This window comes from Mixophyes fleayi, chromosome 3, assembly GCF_038048845.1.
Source record: "Mixophyes fleayi isolate aMixFle1 chromosome 3, aMixFle1.hap1, whole genome shotgun sequence".
In the NCBI taxonomy this organism is placed as follows: domain Eukaryota; kingdom Metazoa; phylum Chordata; class Amphibia; order Anura; family Limnodynastidae; genus Mixophyes; species Mixophyes fleayi.
In genome coordinates, this window is record NC_134404.1 from 25,627,521 (window position 1) to 25,649,817 (window position 22,297).

The 22,297-nt window shown below is 41.5% G+C and overlaps 1 protein-coding gene across 1 annotated transcript in view; it reads left to right on the top strand.

The window, feature by feature from the left end:
* The window catches only part of LOC142143090 (cysteine-rich venom protein TEL1-like), a 79,364-nt gene that overhangs the window by 51,479 nt on the left and 5,588 nt on the right, over nt 1-22,297 (top strand). Inside the window, exons 4-6 of the mRNA XM_075200803.1 lie at nt 4,636-4,752; nt 7,370-7,460; nt 20,193-20,338. Coding sequence (XP_075056904.1) covers nt 4,636-4,752; nt 7,370-7,460; nt 20,193-20,338 — 354 coding nt within the window. The remainder of the gene's footprint in view (nt 1-4,635; nt 4,753-7,369; nt 7,461-20,192; nt 20,339-22,297) is intronic.

Consider the following 22,297-nt stretch of genomic DNA (forward strand, 5'->3'; position numbering starts at 1 on the left):
AGCGGCATACCTGGGGGTCCCCAGGCTAGGCAAAGAGGGTAAAGGAACCGCCAGGACGAGGACCGGCTGCTCGGCTGGGAGGGGTGAGCCCACAAGGAAGGGGAGGTTAGAAAGAGTTGGGGGGGCAGACGGTAAGGGAGGGAATGGAACCAGACTGCCCCAGACACTGAGGAGGAGAGGTATGGAGCTGCGATGAAGTGAGCACTGGGGCCGAAGTGCCTCCACTCACTAACAGGGTGATGAAATTGGCAGCAGCAACCACCACCTTAGCCCAAGAGCGTCGTCACACAGCTGCTTACCCAAAAGAGCCACAGCAGCCTCCAGGAGTCAATGGGGGGAACATGTGCCCATTTTGCACTGAACATATTTAAAAGAAGAGAGAGAGTGAGTGGGGATGGTGAGAAAATTGGAGCAGGGATGGAAAGGAGTGGAGGGAAAATAGAGAGAAAAGATGAAGTACATGGGAGAAAAAGGGAAAAAAGTGAGGAAGCAAATAAAGAAAGAGACAGAGAAAGAAAGCATAACAGTGGACAGACAAATTCAATAACAGGCAATAGCAAACACATTCAAATTGCTTTGCAGCAGGGATTCACCACAGTGAAAGATAAAGTAACCAATCCATGCCTAAGCTTACAAATCTCTACAGCTCAGGTTTTGCCCTCCAGATCCCTTCGGATTGGCTAAGTGTTGTAAAACAACAAGACCATGCATTATTAACCCTTGCTGGGCATCCAGTATCATTCATTTTATTTTACCACAACCCCGACGCTTATATACCTTTGGGCCAATTACTTGTCCTTTGTTTTTATGGTTACATGTATGTCTGACACATATGCTAGCACTAACGAAGCCCAGGTTGGTACTTACCCGATGTGCTGCTTATACTCCAGCTTCAGACTCTACACTGATATTAAATTGCTAAGGTATGTAATCATGTGTCTCCCGGCCTAGGATACTGGCTCACACAGTGCCCTGTGCCAAGGACTTTCCTCACCGATAGATCCGCAGATACTGCTCAGTGTATACGATCAAGAGATCCCACACTTTCTCAGCCATCCTCCCTCATAATTTATACGCTAGTCACGCTATTGACTAGATAGAGGGTGCCAGGTTATCTGGGCTGCCTTGATCCTATATCTATCCGCTCTGTCACACACAATAGGGCTCACCGAGAATTTAATCAAATTGCCTCCCAAAACACATTCGGCCTGAGTCATTAAGGAGAGCAAAGCATGAAAAAGAGTAACTTTGCACCTGGGCAAAATCATGTTGCTTTGGAGGGGGAGGTACATTTAAAATGTGGGGACATACTTATAGCCCTAGATTAACTTTAAATTTCAGTGTAAAAATAAAGCTATCAAATAGTGCTACATGAAAAAACAGCCAGTATTTAAATTATGTGAAAAATAATAAACTCATTTGCAACCCTTGCATTGTAACATGGTTTGTCCTGGAGAGCATTTAATAATTTTTTCCCCTTACTTTCCTTAATGACTCAGGCCCATTATCTTTAAAGTTCTTTAAATTGATTAAACGATAGACCCACATTATCTATGGCACCCACTTCCATTGTAGATAAACACTCTGGGCCGGAGTCATTAATGTACGTACATTGAGTGCATTGTGCATTTGTTTTAAACTGCATGTAAATAGGCTCTGCATGTGGTGTGACTATGGTTGCTCTACTAAACCAGACACTACAGATTAGGCATAATACTTATCTGGAATACATCTCAAAAGAACGCACAGAAAAAAAAAAATATTACTCAATTAATATTACCCGTCAATAATAAAGTCATTTATGATTATACATGGAAAGTTTAAAAAAATTATATATTTTTTTTCTCTTTCAAAAGCATTTATTAGGCTGTCCTTAATGTCTACTGTACATAAAATAATTGTTTACAGTTGCTCCTGAATGAATACATACTCAGCCGTCGGCACTAGTATTCGGAACTTAGACTAGCCCCCCAGTTGGAGCAAGAAATAAACCAGCGCACATCTGTGTGCGCTTAAGTTTGAATTAGACAAGGCTGCATGGGAAGGCGCTTACTGTGCATTGCTTATGTGAATCCTCCCATTCCCCACCCAGTTCACTCCCCTATATTGTAGGCTGTAATCAGTGTCTTTGTGCTCGGAGTTGACTTGGATTTGGCTGCGGTCTATTGCGTACCATCTGATTCTGGTTATGTGCAGTGTATTTTGTGCTGATGGTACACACGCATTCACAGAATATGCTCCTTAACGACTCAGGTCCTCTGAGTTAATTACAGATAATACAACAAAGGTATATAGGCGCATATAACAAGTTCACTGCAGAATAAAAAAAGTTCACCGCAGAATAAAAAAATCCATAAATGTTCACACAAATCAGAACGCTTCTTATAGGTCCAATTTATGCAATCTTCTTTACAGGTGATATCAAGAAGCAAATGTCACATGGAAGAGCTTAATTTTGTCTTTTATAAAAACTCTCCAAATGTTACGGTCCGTGGAAATTTGGGAGAAAGAGAAAGAGGATAAATGGATATCAAATTAGTATTTCCATTAACAGAAACCCATCTTCCTTAGTTCCATATCAAAAAGTGACATATATCCACTTCACCATGTGTAAACTAACGGTTACTTAACACCCCACACAGGTGAAGTGAGTGAGAGAATAAGATGGATCACTTACACAGTGAAATTGATCCGCTGACTGATATCCACAATCATGCCTGATTCAATTACCACACGATGCTCAATCGCAATATATATAACGAGAGAAGTATACAGAAAGAATCTGGCATAATATCATCAGGGTTTATTTCACATAATTTAAAAGCACCACAAATAAAATTTTCTTATCATGTACGGTATCCCAACATAAAAAACAAGTGGACCCGTACCGGACTTAAGTGAAGAGTCAGCGTGTAGATTGAATAACTCCTGGGCAATCTGCGCTAGACAGTCCTCTCTCCTCCGGCTCGTGTAACACTGCTGTCAAGTGGGCGGATCTGTGTTTCACCGACGCGTTTCAACCCCGCCTCTGGGGTCTTTGTCCTCTGAGTTAATTAGTCAAATGAGGTGTGGGTCTGTCAACGATTATTGTGTGGGTAATCTATTTACCGGCATGTTGGAGTGCCACCAGCTCTCTCTGACAGTATTATTTTAGCTATATATGAATGCATCAGTTCTAATTCCACTTAATATTATAACGTTGGGTATATTCAAGGGCACAAACAGTGTATTTCCACACATTGTGAAACACTGATAATATAAACATGCTTTGCACATGAATTGCATAAAGACATCACCGTATATAATGCAGGCACGTTTGGAACATAACCAATCATAACCGAATGCATCAACTATATTTTGTTACTGGCTCGCTTCTTCTCTTCACGTCCTGGCTATTATGGCAACAGCCGGGGCGTCACTTCCTTCTTCTTGTCCTGGCCGTCACCCTGGCAATTGCCGGGATGCTCTGCATTCACCGTTGCACTCTGGACAGCTGGACAGGTGGGCGCATGCATGTATTGATTTAATTAATTAGCAACGTGTTGAGGCTAATTTTGGTTGCTCAAATTGCACCTCTCTGATTGGTGCATGTAACTATATAAGTCAGGAAAGGCTTATTAGTGTGAGAAATTAGGTACAGTTTGTCTGGGTGATCTTGTTTCATCACAATAAGATATATCTAAATAAGCCGTGATTCAATCGGGTTCAATCGGTTGCCTTCAGAGCTTACAAAATTATTTGATTGGAATCTACCTGTGTACAATAAAAGAGTTTCAATTGATTTAAAAATAAATACACCTATTGGTGAAAGGCCCCACAGTTGGTTAGTGCATTTCCAACTAAAGCTTCATCATGAATATAAACATGACCATCAAAGTACATACAAAGCAAAGAAAAACGCCAAATAGAAGGATATTGGAAGATTTAAAAAAATGTCTAATCATCCTTTGAAGTCCATCGTAAAGAGAGGAACTGGCCATACTCTAAAACTGAGAAAAAGGCACTTGTTAGTAAGGCCACCAAGCGGCCTTAGATCAATACTTTTTATAGGGAAATTACATTTCTATTCCTTCCCTCAAAAATTGTAATCAAATCATTAAGATGTACAAACGAGGCATAAATAAACAAATACAATCCTGATGTCCCATTACTCTTAAGACTTATGACTCAAAAGAGTCTCAACTAGCAGTAATTAATCACGGGGGCAGACTAACTGTAATTTTCTAATTTTGCAGACATGTTTATTCCTATGACAGATTTATTTAAAAAGTTTGGCTGATCTGGAGATATGCGCACCTGCGGATGCATATACCAAGCAAACATGTGCATTTGTACAGAATATATGGCACGCGCCATGACATCTGTTTCAGTTCACAAAAGTCTGTTGGTGAAAAATAAATTAATACCTATGTAAGAGATTTTTTTGGGTGTCATTTCTTTAATGTCCTTAATGTTACTTTGATAGTAGACCTCAAAAGACTGAAAGATAGATTATATCAATTTCAGCAAAATTAACGCCGTAATGCAAATATTTGAAAAGGGTTCATAAGCTTATAATTTTAAATGAAAATGGATAATTCAATATTACTCAATACTTTGAAGACCAATATTTAATTTGATTTATTTATTTTGCAGGATGATCCAATTGCGAAGTTATCATGTGACAATGATGATATAAAAAAACTGATTGTGGACCGACACAATGAACTGAGGTCCCAAGTTGTTCCTCCTCCCAGCAACATGTTGCTTATGGTAAAGTTTATATCCATAATTTAGTATAAAATACATTTGCTTCTATTTACTTTCATTAAAATCAAGAAACTGCTAGTATAAATGCATGATATGCCTGTCGATTTGTATTCAACAAACAGGCCCCGCTACGTGATTGAGTGTTTTGGGGTGGTAGCCTGGGTCCCGGGGCTGTGATCCTCTTAATTTAATCCAGTGCTTCAAGTTTAATCTTGATATGAAGTGAGTCCACTGTAAGGTCTTGCTTGCTATATATTTAAATATTCTACTTTCTCACCACAATGTAGTTAAGATATAATTTGTGACCATCACCAATTGTCATGCACACTCATAAAACCTTTTTTTTTTTAAAAAAAAGGAATAGGTCTAATAAAATAATATAGCATTTGTTAAAAATGACATATACCACCAACAAACTGCACAATAGTAGACTCACTAATATAGCACAATTAAAAGGATAGAAATAATACTCATACTTTCATCCAATGCAATGTTGTTAACATAAAATTAGATTATATTATATTATCCCATTGTGTACCCAGTTCCAAAATTTTGCTATCACAGAGTTCAAAAGCAATCCTTGCTTCACCAGACTCAAGTTAATTAGTGACCAGCCCGTCCCACAGTGTCTCACAGTCCAGAATACATAAGCCTTGCCGTGCTTGAATTATAAATGGTCAGTTTGGCTCTGATCCCTATTTGGTAAGAAAGAGTTTCTGATATTCCTGGGTGGCCACCTCACTTATAATCCATAGTATCTCTGGACAATACTAAGGCTGGAATCTGTCTACCCTTTGATGTAATCTCTGTGAGTCCTCAATTTACCAAAGATCTATATTTTTAATCATATTTATTGTCATTTCAAGTCATATTTCTGATCATTTGTGTGTTCTAGAGGGGGTGCTCTCTTTACATTAACTCAGGGTTAATTTTAAACTAAAAAATTAGAATATGTCAATTTGAGGCATTCCAACCCACAAGTCCGACGTCATAACCCATTGTATATTTTGCCGTGACTTGATTTGTTTTACCCATGGTCAAGTCAAGGCGACGTTGGACTGATATCACAAACCCTGGAAGACAGAGACCGGGATGACAGTAGAATTAAACCACTGCTAACTTTCTGCTTTGAAAAACGAATATGAAAGCCACCGCTTAGCGATTTAGCGATTCCCACTAACATTAATACTTGGTCACCCACGACTACTATATAGTCTTGGAATAGATGTGAAATAGGGGTATACGATATACTAATGTAGAAAAACGTTATTCACACAGCCAATTATGGGCTATAGCAGGGGTGGGCAAACCTGTCCTCAAGGGCCATATCCAGTTCATGTTTTTAGGATTTCTGTCTGTAGAAACAGGTGGGATAATTACTGACCCAGCCGAATAGATTAACTCAGCTGTACATGATTAAAGAAATCCTAAAAACATGAACTGGATATGGCCCTTGAGGACAGGTTTGCCCACCCCTGGGCTATAGGAATAAATGAAAGAAAGAAAGTACCTTCATACAAATAAATTCTGCTTATCCTCATTATGACGAATATTGTAATTGAAGTTGCTTAGCCTCAATTGTAAAGTCCTCTTTAAAGCCTCCCCTACTACATCTTCGACCTTGTCAATAAATATTTCTCTACTCGCCAACTACGTTCTATCAATGACCTTCGGCTCTCCGCATCACCTGTCACCACCTCACACACCTGCCTTCAGGATTTTGCCTGTGCAGCTCCCCACATTTGAAACTCCCTGCCCTGCCCAATCAGACTCACCTCATCCTCAAATCTTTAAATTGCTCCCATAAAACTCCAATTTTAGCCCCTGCCTACCCTGCTCCATCCTAAAACAATTCCCTCCTCACAATCCAATTACACCTTACCATCCTTTCCCTACACCTCTATTATCTCCATTTGCTACTACATCCCGTCCTTTCCCTACATACCTTTTATCTTCATCTACCATTCCCTATCGCTTCCCTCTACCCCTATCATCTCTGCTTATTTCCATAATCCTCTTGAATGTTAACTCTAACAAGTTTGGTCCTCTCTACCTCCTACCCCCTCATTCACTTTGTAATGTTTAAATTTTTCTAGTTCCAATTGCTTTCACTATTGTCTCTTGTATTAATTTTTATCAATTCTTTTGTTTTTTATTGTCCCTTACTGATCTGTATTCTGTTCTTTTTATTTTTCATTTGAGGGTTGATTTAGCCTTTGGAGGCCAATAAGTAAATCCAGTCACAATTAAGTCATTTTTATTTTAGTATTTTATTTTATAGCATACATACAGATTTCTGGGAGTCTTCCTGCACCTGCAAAAAAGTTGGCAATTCTCCAACAAGGCAGGAGAAGTGGGTAGGTACAAGGGCAAGATGACGTACTTTGCGTCATCATATTCTGCCCACCCTGACTTTATAGTTCTCCCAATTGCGGCTCCCGGAGGGTAGGTATACAAGGTTGGCAAGTCTGTATCCTACAATAGTATTACTGCATTTTATAAAGTACATCAATGTGAAAATTGGTGCACATTATTTTTAAATGCTCTGTGTGCCTTTTAGTTACCCTTTAGCTATTGTCCTCAAAAAATATTTAGCCATGTTTGTGTTTGTCTCTCTAAGGAATGGTGTGACGAAGCAGCAGAGAATGCAGCTAAGTGGGCAAAAAATTGTGTAAATGGCCACAGCAAAGTACAAAACAGGACAATTCCTGGTATGTATTTCTTACTCTTTCCTTCTACTATAGATTACAAAAATCATTTGGAAGACAACATGACATCAGAAGTAAAATTAATAACAATCACAGATAATTAGATTACATGTGCAAGAGGTAATCAAAACAGAAAATGTGAGATAAACCCTATCATGGACCACCACAGAGAATTAATGATGTCAGAGATGGTGAAGTACAATCTATAAATGTTGAGCAATGATGAGGTCATTGTCACAGAATATGGATCAAAGTCAAAATTTAATTGGTAAAATCTTTATTTGGTCCACATAAAGCATCAATAAATTTACAAATACCAGCATTAAGGGTTTAACATAATATAATAGATGAGTGATTTGAATACTTGCGTCAACAACTGTAAAAAATATATGGTATAATGTATCTGCTGCAGTAATTTATAAGGATCTAAAAAGCCACAGAGGAATTCTGGGCCTGATTAATTAAGGAGCGTAGGTCCATTTAGTGTATTGTTGCATCAAATCACTGTGTGCATGAGCGAAAAACAAGACTTATGCCGGAGAACACACCGGCATGTGATTCTTGTTTGAACGCAAATGACACTTCAAACTGCCTATGATTTGAAAGGCGGAATCGGGACGGGAATATGTAGGCAATGTACAACAAGGTAGTGCCGACCACACACACCGCCGGCTGATTTATGCTTTGGGAATCTCTCAGGTACGAGTTTTTTAGCGTTTCAATTGCACCAGCTACAAGGTAGATGTGATACTGATGATGGACGTGTGTACATGCCAGAACATATGTTTGCACTTAATAGTAACTGTAAACATGTATTTTATGTACAGTGTGCATTAAGAACGTCACAATAAATGTATTTCATGTAAAAAAAAAAGACAAAACCCCCCTCCTGTTTTTAGTCTAATATATTTTGGTTATTGAATATATTATTAACAGGTGACAATAATTGTTTTTTTTTCTTTCCTGTGCGCTCAGCTGGGACTTTGTATTGAAAATAAGCATTTATTCGTATCCTGTATTGTGTTGTGTCTGTCTGCATACGGAAAGTGCCTTATAGGTAAAAGGTACTTATACCCGGATTCAACAGGAGACATTTCTTCTTATTCGCTTGTAGCTGAATACGGGAGTATGTGTTCGTTCAAATTGCGTGCATTTGTTTTTAAACGCAATTTACATTCAGATTGCAATTCTTAATGAATCAAGCCCTCTGTGACCACATAAAGACATGTGTGCTTTTATACAGGTCATGGAAATCTGAGGAATCTTCTAATTTCCTTAATAATTTACAGTTGAGAGAGAGTGTTATTCATAATAACACACAAGGGGGTATATTTACTAAACTGCGTGTTTGAAAAAGTGGAGATGTTGCCTATAGCAACCAATCAGATTCTAGGGGGTAAATGTATCAAGATCCGATTTTGAAAATCCAGCGATTTTCTCGTGGGTGTTTCATCTTGCAGATGCATTAAAGTGAGATTTTATGTAAAATCGCCAGAGATGTCTACAGGGTTTGGCTATAGTCTAAGGGGTTTCCCCATGAGAGCGTGGGAAAACCCCTTAGACTATAAATAGACCTTGCACCTGTGCTAAACTCAATGCGTATCGGAGCTCGTATTAGATATAAGCTAAGTTTGATTTGCTGAAATCAGGGTTTATTTTTTTAACCAAGCATGTCCGGATATGGAATACAATAATAGGGGCCCTTCTGGCCTGAAGAAAAAAAAGACTGCAAGCAACAAAGGGGCCCTTCTGGCCAGAAGAACAGAAGATATTTAGAAACATGAACTTTTGGAATTACAAATCATTTGGGACATGGTTTTTAAACATATTTGGATTAAAAGCTGCTGACAACAGATGAAGACATAAAATTGGTGAGTATATTGGGGTTTTATTATTTTTAATACATTTTTGTGGTATGAATGGTGTTTAGTGCATTTACTGGGGTTTTATTATTTTTATTAAAAAGTTGGGCCATAGTACTTCTCGGTGTCCTGACTACTCCTTCTCCTAATCTTCCTCCTCCTACTACTACTGCTATAACTACTACTACTTAGATGAACTAAGGAAGAGATTAACTAAAGATGTGAGCAAGTGCTCTCTGGGTACTAGAGTACTAGATGAGAACAAGGCAAAGTACTGCTAAACTGATCTGATTTTGTTCGGAGGCTGAAAGTGTGGGGTAACTAAGAGAAGTACTTGACAGACCTAAAGTCTAAAATTACCTGTTTAACAATTGCAGTTTCTAGACCTAATGGGTATTAGAGCACACTAATTTGAGATTATGTGTCAGCAGGCAAGGCTGAGTTTAATCAGGAGGATCAACCAGGTATGTCCTCTGAGTGAAGTTAGGTTAGAGAAAGGCAATCCTAAGATGATCTGGCACCCATAATTTTCACCAGTTGTGTCTGTGTACCACTACAACTGCTGCATCTACATTACACCTGTTCTACTGTTATCAAACCTGCATGGGCAAGGACACCAGTTTGCCAGCTCTGCCAACCAAGTGGTGTGACCAAAGTGTAAAACCAGTAAAAGTTATGCAGAACACCCTATCAGAATGCATTCATGTACAGAGTTTTTACATTTATATGGTCACATAAATCCACAATGACTATTATCCTTATGTTTCACAGTAGGGATGCAGGATTTGTTATGTAGATACATGAATTTGATATTAGAATAAAAACAGATTGTTGATGGATAATATAGAACAAGTTATATATTATCCATGCTCTCCAAATACCTTCCCCATCCATTAATGGCACTGATTCCATACATAAACATCACACCTACCTCATTCATAAGTTTTTCCTAAGGTACCTGCCATTTTGGGGCTCTCCAAAATCTATCCCTTTGTCACTTATTATACTTTCTTATTCCATGTCTTCTGATTGTCCCAAAGCCTATCCACCTTGGGTCTGAGTCATTAAGGGAGGATCTCTGTTTTTTGTGCGTATCAAACGCAAACCCCTTCTGCACATGCTCCCAAGAGGGATTCTCGACCGCCAGTCAGCACAGATCCTCTACGTTTGCAAAGACAACAGATACGTTGCATTTGATAGGGGATACAATTTTGGGTTGTGAACATGGAGGTAAAGGGGTGCGGTGTTGTAGTCAATTCAGAATAAGGGCAATCCAGTGCAGTGACATCCAAGTCAGGGTCGGGGGAACCTAGGTAACATGGTGGTTCTCGATTTATAGTATGCACCTGCCCGGGATCTAGTTCATCTCACCGCGGACAACCACCAACATACACTACAGTACACCAGCTCGGCATGTCATCATGACGTATGCTCCCCAATCACCTGCATACTCTCTGCCAATTAAACTCTGCTATAATAAGCCCAACTACAGCATGTGCTATATGCTGCCATATCGTATGTTTAGTTTTTACATTTTTAAATGTGGCTGTTTAATGGTTCCATTATTTGTGTTTTATTTTTTACTGTTTTTGTGTTCTGGTTTGCTCATACATACATATATAGTAATGTGTCACTTCGTTTTTTTGTTTTTCTTACTTTGTTCCATGTTGTGGCCTATTGATGTGCTTAATTGTGTTTCCTGTTTTATTTGTTAGTAATATATATATATATATATATATATATATATATATATATATATATATATATATATATATTATCTTATAGTCCCATTATGAGTATTGTAAACCCAGTTGTAGTTGTAAGTATATGGTAAATCTTTCATTAGCAAACAGGAATAAAAGTTTCAAAGTTATGAGGTATTGTATTTTTTTAACACCTACATCCTTCTCTCTCAGATATAGCTTTTCTTAGAAATGGTTGAGGCACAGGTGGCAGCGCAGGAATGCAACAGCAGTCAACCCCTCCAAAACCAGCAACTTGTCACCGGCCCAGGTATCGTGCCTTCAGGCCATGTGTCAGCCTCTTTGTGTTGTCTGAGGCTGAGGTGGTCCGTCATTACCGTCTCCCAGCTCATGTCATCCTGTACACTCTGCGCATTGTGCAGAGTGAGCTTGAGCTAATGCGCCACATCCCGACAACAATACCGCCAGTGACCAAACAGTTGGCGGTATTGCACTTTTGTGCCACAGGGTCATTCCAGACCACTGCGGGAGTCCCGGCAGGGATGTCCCAGAAGTCCTTCACCTGTGTGTTGAAGGTTGTTCTGCGGGCGTACCAGATGCGGCTTGGGCAATTCATCTATCTGTCACTCGATGAGGAGTCCCTTGTGCCCATAAAGCAGCAGTTTGTGACCATAGCCGGCTTTCTGCACGTCATAGGGGTAGTAGATGGGACTCATGTAGTCCTGGTCCTGTCAGGTGGGAATGCTGCGATTTATTTGATTCGCAAGGATTTCCACTCGATAAATCGATGTGACGCATCTCTCCAGATTTGTGACCTGGTAGCTGTGTGGCCAGGGAGTACACATGACTCCTTTGCCTTCCGTCAATCAGGGACGTGGCAAAGATTGCCACTTTAAAATGTTCATATTCATGTTCTTAGTTTTATAACTAAGTATACTGGCAGATTATCATGGAGCATTCTAATATCTTTCCCTGTTTAATTTAAGTGTAATGTTTAACTAGATATACCACCTGGACATAATTAAATTACATTTCCTTTGTCTCTTCGCCACCATTGTTGAAATATTTTGAGTTTGTCTTGGATGGGTCTGGCTTTGGGTAACCTGTGATGTGGCAGACAACAGCGGGAAGGATGCAGAGGCCAGTGGACCAGCAGAGAGTAGGGGTGCAGCAGAGAGTCCCGGTGCAGCAGATGTCGAATGTGTGGCACGGGGGACACTGGGGGCACGGGGGGCAGAGGTAGCAGGAGGGGCAGAGTTGGAAAAGATGGCAGGAGAGGGAAGAGGGGCAGAGATGGCAGGAAGGGCAGAGGTGGCAGGAGGGTCAGGAGGTGCAGAGATGGCAGGAGGGGAAGGGTAGCAGATTGAGTGTTGAAATAAGGACTATAATCATGATATGGATACATGTGTTAATTTTCAAAATAGTGTGGTTGAGGAAAAGGATGGTGTGGAAGTCGTGTGGAAATCGTGGTTTAGCCCTGTAAACATTAGGACCTTGAGAAGGAAATGGTGCAGGATGTGGACATGGGTGAGGGTAATGGTGTCGACTTCTGGACAGATAATCAGGTGTGGTGCAGTATGGTTGAGGAATAGGACCGACAGCTGGAGAGAAAAATAAAGGAGAAGATACCTGGGAAATTGGTGCTGCTTGTTAGTGATGTATAGTGAAGTAAGGTCAGTGAGACGTGTGAGGGTATTGTGTATTGAGGTTAGTCACTATGCGTAGTGTTGAAGCCACAGCATTGACCTGAGTAGTTATTTCAACCCATATATTAGCTTTTGATGGTGCCGTAAGCTGCTGAGTAGTGGTATGGAGCCTATCAGCAGCCAACTAAACCAATATTTGGATTTCCAGATTGCTGAAACTTGGCTGGCGGTGCTTTTTTTCGGCGGAGGTTGAGGATCCAGAAGACTGACTAAGCTTTTGTTCAGACATACCTGAAAATTAAAAAATATTTGGGTTATAAAACGTTAGTCCTTCTCCTTACATAAAAGGTTTCACATAAGGCTATATTACTTACATACAAAATGGATGGCAATCTATGGTCAAGGCAGCAATTGTCAATAGAAAGCTATAGAAAATATAATAAAGCTCAATTATTCCTTCTACTTACATGCTATGTAAAGGGTTACAGATAGGGCCATATTACTTAACACAAAATCACCAGTAAATATCCTGTTCCCAACAGCACAAACCTTAGGGCCATGCACAAATAATTGTCAGGGCTGAATTATGAATACAGTGAAAGTTTTATAGTGGGTACCGGGGCGTTCTCCTGCGCAAGCACCAGTAGGCCAGGCCAACCCCCAATTGCCTGGATACTTAATTTAATTGACAGATGAGTCAGCCATCTTGGTAATGGCATTGAACTGTTCTGCGAGTGACGTACAGATGCACCTACATGCAATGAGAACCATTAGCTGTGCAGGATGTTGAAATATCTCAGTGACTTGCAAACATGCGAGCAGCACTGCACATGCGCACCGAGCTACGGGTGCTGACAGCAACACTTGGCCATTGCTTTCAAACCACAGCTCAGTATGTAAGTAATAAGATAAAATTGAACACTTACAGGGCCTTCCGCAGGCATTTGTTGCTGCAATTGGGCACTAATCGCTCTATTGTGCAGTCGCAGCGCTGATGGAGTGAATTGAGGAGGAGGCAGCCGATCTCCTCGCTGAATTGAGGCCAGAGATAGCTGCTCGTAAGATAGCAATAAAGTCGACTATTATACACAAGTGCCCTATATTAATATATTAACACATACAAAACACACACAAATTTGGACAAATGTTTGCAAATGACTCTTTTGTGTACTTGACCATTCCTACTGACTACATTTTCCTCATTTCTTCTCCTTATTTTGCTTGGTTTATCTCCGTTTATTAAGCGGCAGTTAACATTTATAATGACCTTTGCTATTCCAAAATGACTTGATTGTCTATCCATTCCTTCAATTTGCATGTCGTGTTAGATTCATAGGAATATACTAATTAATGTAAGCAACAATATGTAACTGCGAGGCCACCTAAAATGCAAATGTCTGGTGTGTGAGTAACTGGACAGCAAAAAAACCAAAAGGCCACACCCAGGCCCGGCGCTCCCATTAGGCAAGGTTAGGCAGCTGCCTAGGGCCCCGGGCATTGGGGGGCGCCTCTGAAATCGTGCACATCTATAAAGCTGTCCGACAGTCATGTTAAACTCACCGGACGCCGCACAGCTTTATAGATGTGCACGATTTCATCCATGGCGGGGGTGGGGTAATCGATTACCGCCCCCCCTCCCCTAACGCTGGGACGCGCTATCTCCTCTTCCCTCAGTGACTGCCGGGAGTGACGTCATCATCACGCCCCGACAGTCACTGAGGCGCCCACCAGAGAGGAGCAGAGCATGGAGAAAACTACATGGTAAGTACAGAGAGAGAGAGAGAGAGAAAGTGTGGTGTGGTGTGGTGTGGTGTGTTGCGCTGAGCTGCGGGGGGCATGTTCAAGCAGGGGTGGGGGACAGAGAACATGGTGATGCAGGGGGAGAGAGCAGAGGACATAGTGCTGCAGGGGGTGGGGGGACAGAGGATATGGTGCTGCAGGGGGGGGACAGAGGACATTTTGCTGCAGGGGGGAACAGAGGACATTGTGCTGCAGGGGGGGAGAGGACAGAGGACATGGTGCTGCATGGGGGGGGGGGACAGAGGACATGGTGCTGCAGCAGGGGGGGGACAGAGGACATGGTGCTGCAGGGGGGGACAGAGGACATGGTGCTGCAGGGGGGGGGGACATAGGACATGGTGCTGCAGGGGGGGACAGAGGACATGGTGCTGCAGGGGGGATGGGAGAGGACAGAGTATTTTGAAAATTTGCCTAGGGCGCTGAGAACCCTAGTACCGACCCTGGCCACACCATTCTTTATTTTGCTAACTTTGATGAAACAAATATTAATGCTCTGTCCATAAACAGTATTTGTGCATTTTGCCATTCTAACCATTTTGCGGCAGAGCAGCCATCTGACACACTATTCAATTAAGACTGACACAAGGGTAAAGTCAAATTGGGAGCAAAAGGGTCCAACATGATCTTACTCTTATTTTGTTCCATCATTTTTACGGTCTTTTAACTAGTAATCAAAATTATACTATAACATGTAGATATATAACATGATATCACATATCATCTATTCTCCAATCAAAAATAAGATATTATTAATTAATAAATTGCTGCAAAAACCACCCTTGCTAGGTTTTAGACGTGTGTGTGATAAACTGTTACCTGTCAAGTCTAGGCCATATGTGTGGTGTGTTTTTTGGGCCAATCATGGTAAATGTGTGGTGTTGGACATTTCACAAGCTAACATTATCTTCATATCTGTGTATGTTTCAGAGCAAAAAATAAATCCAAAAAATAGATAGCGGGTCCTATTTTTCAACAGGATGCCAACACATCCTCCTCCCCCACCACAGCCCTGAGGAAGTGTCAAATGAGGAGGAGGTGTTCCAAGAGGAGGCGATGGAGGTGGTCCAGCAAGAGGCGGCGGCAGATTATGGGGAAGGAGGTGGCCCAGAAGGAGGATCTACCCCAGGAGGAAGAGGCAGTAGTCGCCCTGGAAGACAGGAGCAGTTTTTCTACCTCCCAAGTCCTGGTCATGAGCCCACCTGAACCATCTGAGCAACCACAGGTGCTGATAGAGGAAAGTACCGGGCTATTGTAATGTAGTGGAGCTTTGGCAATTTTTTTTTTCTAGCAGAAAGACGTTGACGTGAGAAACAGTTTTCCCTTCCCCTGGTCGAACCAGAGAGCATCTTAAGTACCCCCAATGGGGACCATGCATCTGCATAGCAGAATATTGGCAACATTTGCAATGAAAGAAAATAATGCTGCCAGACACACATAGTTATACTATATACTTCTTATTGCTAATGTGTTCAGTATAATACCAAACTGTGGCCCATTTTTTTTTGTAACATACCATTTGTTCACTCTACCGAGCTTGCAAAATGCATATAAGTACACCTATAGATCTAGCATTCAAACATATCAATGTATAAGAGTGTATTTTCTAAAATATTTTATTTATTTTTTTGCAGCTGACGAGGAATTGATGGGTGTGACAAGACAGCCTAGTCAAAGGCTACTACATGAATAAAAAAAAACAAGAATAAAATACTAAAAATATAAAATAATGCAAAAATATAAATTATCTAAAAAAAATAGAGAATAAGTTTTATTCATTTTTATTGTTATTAAAATTGTTATTATTATTGTTTTGCTATTACAATTGTTTATTTACTTAGAAAAGCTTGTATGTGTGTGTTTCATTTGTTTTAAAAATGTGAATTATTATATCTTTAAGTAAAGCTTGCCAATTATAGTAACAGCAAGCAAATCGGTGCCAGGGCAATGGGCAAGTTGACAGTTTGCGATTCACAAACACCATTATACAACCAACACTGTACTGTTTGGTGAATAACAAACAAGGGTAGTCAGCAATACACGAATGAACGCTTGGTCCTATGACATTCAAATGCATAGCATTCGCTGACGAAAGTAGAGCAGAAAAGTACCATGAGGACCAGTACTGTATTTCAGGCGCGGGCTGACGGACGTCAGCCCGGGGGGCACACGCCGCACAGTCGGCCGCATCACGTGTCATGTAAGGGGGGGGCGGCCGGCCCTAACAGCCGTGATTGTGAGTGGCCCGGAGGGCCGATGCCCCCCTGCCCCCCGGCCCAGCCCGCCCCTGCTGTATTTATACTCGTGCGTGTGCACCGTAGGGCCGCCTGCATGCATGGTAGCAACAGTTACACCAGCAGTCAATAAACTGTGTATATATGATGATCCGTGTCCTGCTGACTTTGATCGATAGCAGCTCAGGGGCACACGCAGGATTTGCAGAGGGGGGTTTCCACACCACGCCGCCAGTGGGCATTACCAGCATGCATGGGGGCGTAGCTATAATTTTAGAGAGTGCTTGGCTGCTCTCCAACTCTCCCTATCCCCATAATATACATGGGCAATGCTGCGTGCACTACTGTTAGGTGCATGCAGCGCTCTGTTTTCGAGCAGAGCCGTGTGAAGCGGGGGCAGAGTCCAGCTACCTGAATTATAACGTGCCTATGGCTTGGAGGGGGGTTTCCAGGCACTATGAACCACCCCCCCCCCTCGATTTGCCTATGCAGCTAACAGGTTTGTGCGCTTTAGCTTGAAAGCTAGCTGCGCTCGAGATGCATGGCTTAATGACTCAGGCCCCTTATCTTTTTCCTGTTTCCTGTTCCCTTTTGCTATTGCTCCTTGCCCGACCAGTTTGTCATTTACCAACCTCTTCAATCTTGCCTCTTTTGGGCTCACTTCCTTTTCTATGCCCACTAGGCTTCTATGTGTGTTCTCCACGTACGGCTTAGATTTAACTTACACAACTTTCCTCTGTGACTGGGAAAGCAACAGTACAGCCTGTTAAATAGACAAAGGAGATTCTAGGGCCTAATTCAATAAGGATCTTAACTTGAGAAACTTCTTATTTCAGTCTCCTGGACAAAACCATGTTACAATGCAAGGGGTGCAAATTAGTATTCTGTTTTACACATAAGTTAAATACTGACTGCTTTTTCATGTAGCACACAAATACTTGATAGCTTATTTCTACACTGAAATTTAAAGTTGATATTTGTGTGCTACATAAAAAACAGTCAGTATTTAAACTTATGTGCAAAACAGAATACTAATTTGCACCCCTTGCATTGTAACATGGTTTTGTCAAGGAGACTGAAATAAGAAGTTTCTCAAGTTAAGATCCTTAATGAATCAAGCCCATAGTTCTCAATTCTCATGGGAGTTCTATGTGCTGACGTCTTTGCACAGTGCTCTTGCGTTTTAAAGCTGTAAATAACTGCACTGCAAGGATTGGCTGTTGCTTCCGTGGTGGTAAAGACGTGAGAAAAAATAAAGCAGTAATTAACCTATCTAGTATCTACTGCACTCCTTTATTATACGGAGACATATGTACTGATGGCTGACTTTTCACATGAGGTGTGTTACTCTTTGCTGTTTTCACCAAAATGTGAAAGGTAAAGATTTAGGGAGTGACTGACTTAGCATACAAGATATAGTAGGGTTGTGTCTGCATCCCGATAAAGGCTTTGGGAAAAGACAGGATTAGCTCCAAAGCAGAATGCTGGCTAAGCATGTGAGTGAGTTGGTAGTTATTTTCTAACTTCAAATTCTACATTATATTTCAACAATTTGAAATCCCTATACTGAGAAGAGTTAGACTGTAAAATGAAAGCCTACAGATGTGCTAGCTGCACAAACATTGGTACTGGACGAATGAAGAAAAAGTGTATGTTCATATATTTTAATTTATGCTATAATATACTACCAGAAAATCCTATCAGGTTTATTTACTATTATTTACTAGCATTAGAAGTTAGACAATAAAAGAAAGTCCCTGATTTGTTTATATGGTTTTAGTGTAGGTGTCCACATTGGAGCTTTGTTAGTATATGTCCACCCCCAAAAATACTTACAATTCACTGGCGTAAGCTGAAAATAATTATGGGAGTGGAGAGAGCACATTAAGAATTATCATGAATCTCAGCAGATATAAAGGTTAAAACTATTCTGGAAAAGCCGTTGCAGCATGAAAACTATCTACCAAAGAGGTGTTAAAGATAAGCTCAACATTTCATAAATTCACCTCTCTGAGTGCCAGGTGAAGCTCAGTTTTGTATTTGGTCAAAGGGTAAAGTTACTGATGTGCCTCGAATTGTGCAAGAGAAGCCAAAACTTTGCTCCTGCATGATCATCACTATCTTGACATGCTAATCCATGCATGTGACTATTAATAGAGATATAATAATGCAAAGGTAAGTGATGCAAAATGAGGGGTTAAACTTGCCCCACCCTGGATATACATCGTTTTCCACAGTGAACGGACAGTAACAGGAATACATTTATACGCTTGTTCACCAGTTATCCTTTAAGGACAAAAATAAAGGTCAAGCCCGTCTGGGACCCTCTCTCCTAACAGTCATCAGAGTTTTGTTTTCCCCCATATTGTATTGTTATGCTTTACAGTAATCTCTGTAGGTTTTATGAAAGCTGTCCCACAGAGACCCATATAGACCTTTGGGAAGCTGAACCCACAAAGACTGTCTCAACACTTCCTGACCAAAAAGTGCGCTAAGCACTGTCTCTGCCTGCTACAAGTACTGGGCCTATGCATTCAGACAGCAGGCTAACAAACCTACTGGAAGTACCAGTTACACCAGAGCTCTGGATCTTATGAAGAGACAGTAATGGATTAATTCAGATAAACTACCTATGCTAACATTATCACCTGTGATTACACCCCTTTGTTGAGATCTATTTCATATGCATGTTTTCAGAGGGGCAGAACCTTGATCCATATCCAGTCCCCAAGGGTCTCCAATGAGGTAGCCATAAGAGGAAGCCCCCTCACTTGGCCCAGAAGCTATAACTGCAAGATCCAGAGCAAGGTTAAAGAACCAAGCCCTGAAACCAGAGGGACAGTCAAGTAACCAACCTGAAGCATTGGAGAGCTTAAAGACTTAAGGACACAACCGGTTTCGGATTATACTTCCTGCTGGACTGGCAAGAAACAGAGGCTGTGAAGAAAGACTGCAAAAAGAAAGGACATTCTCTATCTTCCTACCCAATTTAGGGAGGTGTTTCAATGGTGCGTACCCATTGAAAGCAGTGTGACACTTGGGCAGGATCACTGCCACTCTGGCTGCAAGAGTGAGAAAAGCCTAGTTTCACCCGGATTATGCCCAAGCAGGATACCCAAGGGTTGGCTTCAGAAACTGTTAATTTTGAAGGTACACTCTCCGCTGGTTGAAGCAAGTAGGTGGCTTGAGGAAGCCCAGGAATTGTGAAATTAGCACATAATGCTATAAAAAAGCAGTGTTTTCCACGAAAGGTTCATATTAACATGGGACAGAGCACAGATGTGTAATTAGGTGGTTCTCACATGATGGCTTTGGCAATCTTTGCATCCAGGTTTTGCTCTGGGTGACATATAATATAATTGATGTATTATGGAGCTTTCAAACAGCTTGATAGCAAAGACAATAAATTAAGCTCAAAGTGTTTAAAACACCTCTGAAAATATTGTATGCGCTAATGCTAAACATTTAATAATGTATATATTATAACTTGCAGGGTTTACATGTGGAGAAAACTTATACATGGCTAACAGGCCGCACAGTTGGATCAAAGCCATGCAAGGATGGTGGGATGAAAATCAAGATTTTGAGCATGGAAAAGGAGCAAAAGAAGAAGGCAAAGTTATCGGCCATTACACCCAGGTATATATTTTAATTAATTAGCAAACATGACTGGCCTAGAAGTATTGGGAACCAAGCTTAGTTTGTACTGTACATCTCCCAAAGGTCCAGTATAAAAAGATAAGGAAAATATTGGAAAAAAGAGGCTCTACCCATATCGGTCCTGGCTACATCCCTCATTCTCCACCTCAAAATCCTAATTTTGCATTGAACCCTACCACTTAAAATACAGGCCATCTTTCTTTGACTAGTGAGACAGGTACCCATAACGCCTTATTCTTGTACTTGGAGAATCGGGACAATGTGCACGTGCCATGCATCACGTCTGAATGCCGGCAGGATGGCACCACAGTCCCCTCATATCGATACTGTCCCACTTAAGTCAGGACAGTTGAGAGGTATGGTTACCTGTTGATGGTTTGGGACTGAATTCCCTGTGTGTGACAAGTAGGAATATACAAAACTGGTAAGACAGTGTGCACCTCTGACCACCTTTAGCGCAATTTTTGTGTAACAAATCTTGACTATACCTTTGACTGATATTTGTCTACTGCTTACGTACAAGACCCTGACTTTGAACTTTAAACACTGCTTATCCGTTAACTGTATACCAAGCGTCTTGATGCATACTTAACCTGTGCACCTGACCGTAGTCTGCAATACTGATTCCAGCTATATGTATATATGTGTTTTATCTACCGTATTTGCCAGCGTATAAGACGACTGGGCGTATAAGACGACCCCCAACATTTCCATTGAAAATATAGAGTTTGATTTATACTCGCCGTATAAGACTACCCCCTCTTCCGCACACCTTCCACACACCAAATAAAACGTAAAAGAACATTGAGAAGAATGAGAGACAGGTAGGATAGATTTGAATAAACAAAGCAGAAAATAATGCATACAGAATTGCCCCTACACGTAACGTGACCCTGTATATAATGGTAGTACATGAGGTAACCTGATAGTGCCAAAAACAGCGTGGTAAGAACCACAAATCCGGAGAGTCTGTCCCAGATGTAGCTGGGTAAACAACACTGAACAAAGTGTAAATGGTCTATTGTACCTAAAAAAACACTGGAATGATAGTCGCTGGAACAGACCAGGGGGAACAGATAATCCAAACAGAGTCCGTTCACAAATCTGGGAAGGGTGGGTAGTGGGTAGTGCACTTACCTTCCTCCCCAGGTTGGATGGTCTGGATGCCTCAGTCTGACTCTCGAATACCCAGGTCCTGTTCCTCTGTGACCTGATGTACCGGTCTCAAGAAATCCGCACTTTCGCCTTGAAAACCTCCTGCAGTCCTGCCTGGAGACAAGGCTAGTAGCCGGGAAGGACGTTGGGATGTAAAAGTGCTGCGAGCTGCACGTCCGTGCAGAGATCACTTTACGAGATGGTAAGCGGAACCCGCTGGCGTGTTGACGCGGTTTCGCGCATGCGCATATAGGCTGGTCAGCGCTTCAGTCTCCGTTGATATGGAAGTATGGATAGTACCACGCTGATGACCCGCCGCGGCCGCACTGGATACCGGTATGTAGAATGAGGTGGGCGGGCATCGGGAGGCCACTATGGGCACCGGGCAAGTATCGGATGTCTATCCCAACTGCCAACTGCTGTCCCAAGTGCACCCAGCGTATAAGACGACCCCCCAACTAGGAGGCATGTTTTTTAGGGCAAAAAAGTCATCTTATACGCCGGCAAATACGGTATATTAGAAATTCTACTACAATGATATAGTGTCACAGACAACCTGGCTATAGATCTGGTCACAGCTTCAGACCAGCTCCATTCCTATAACCAGGTCTGCCTTTTATTCTTTACTCATGTTGTTTATTATCAGGTGCGGGCTGGCTGATGTCAGCCCGGGGGGCGCACAGCTGGCCGCATCACATGACACGTGACGCGGCCGCGTCATTGATGACGTGGCGGCTGGACAATGCTTTTTAATAATCCTTCTACATTGTCCAGCTGGCGCGT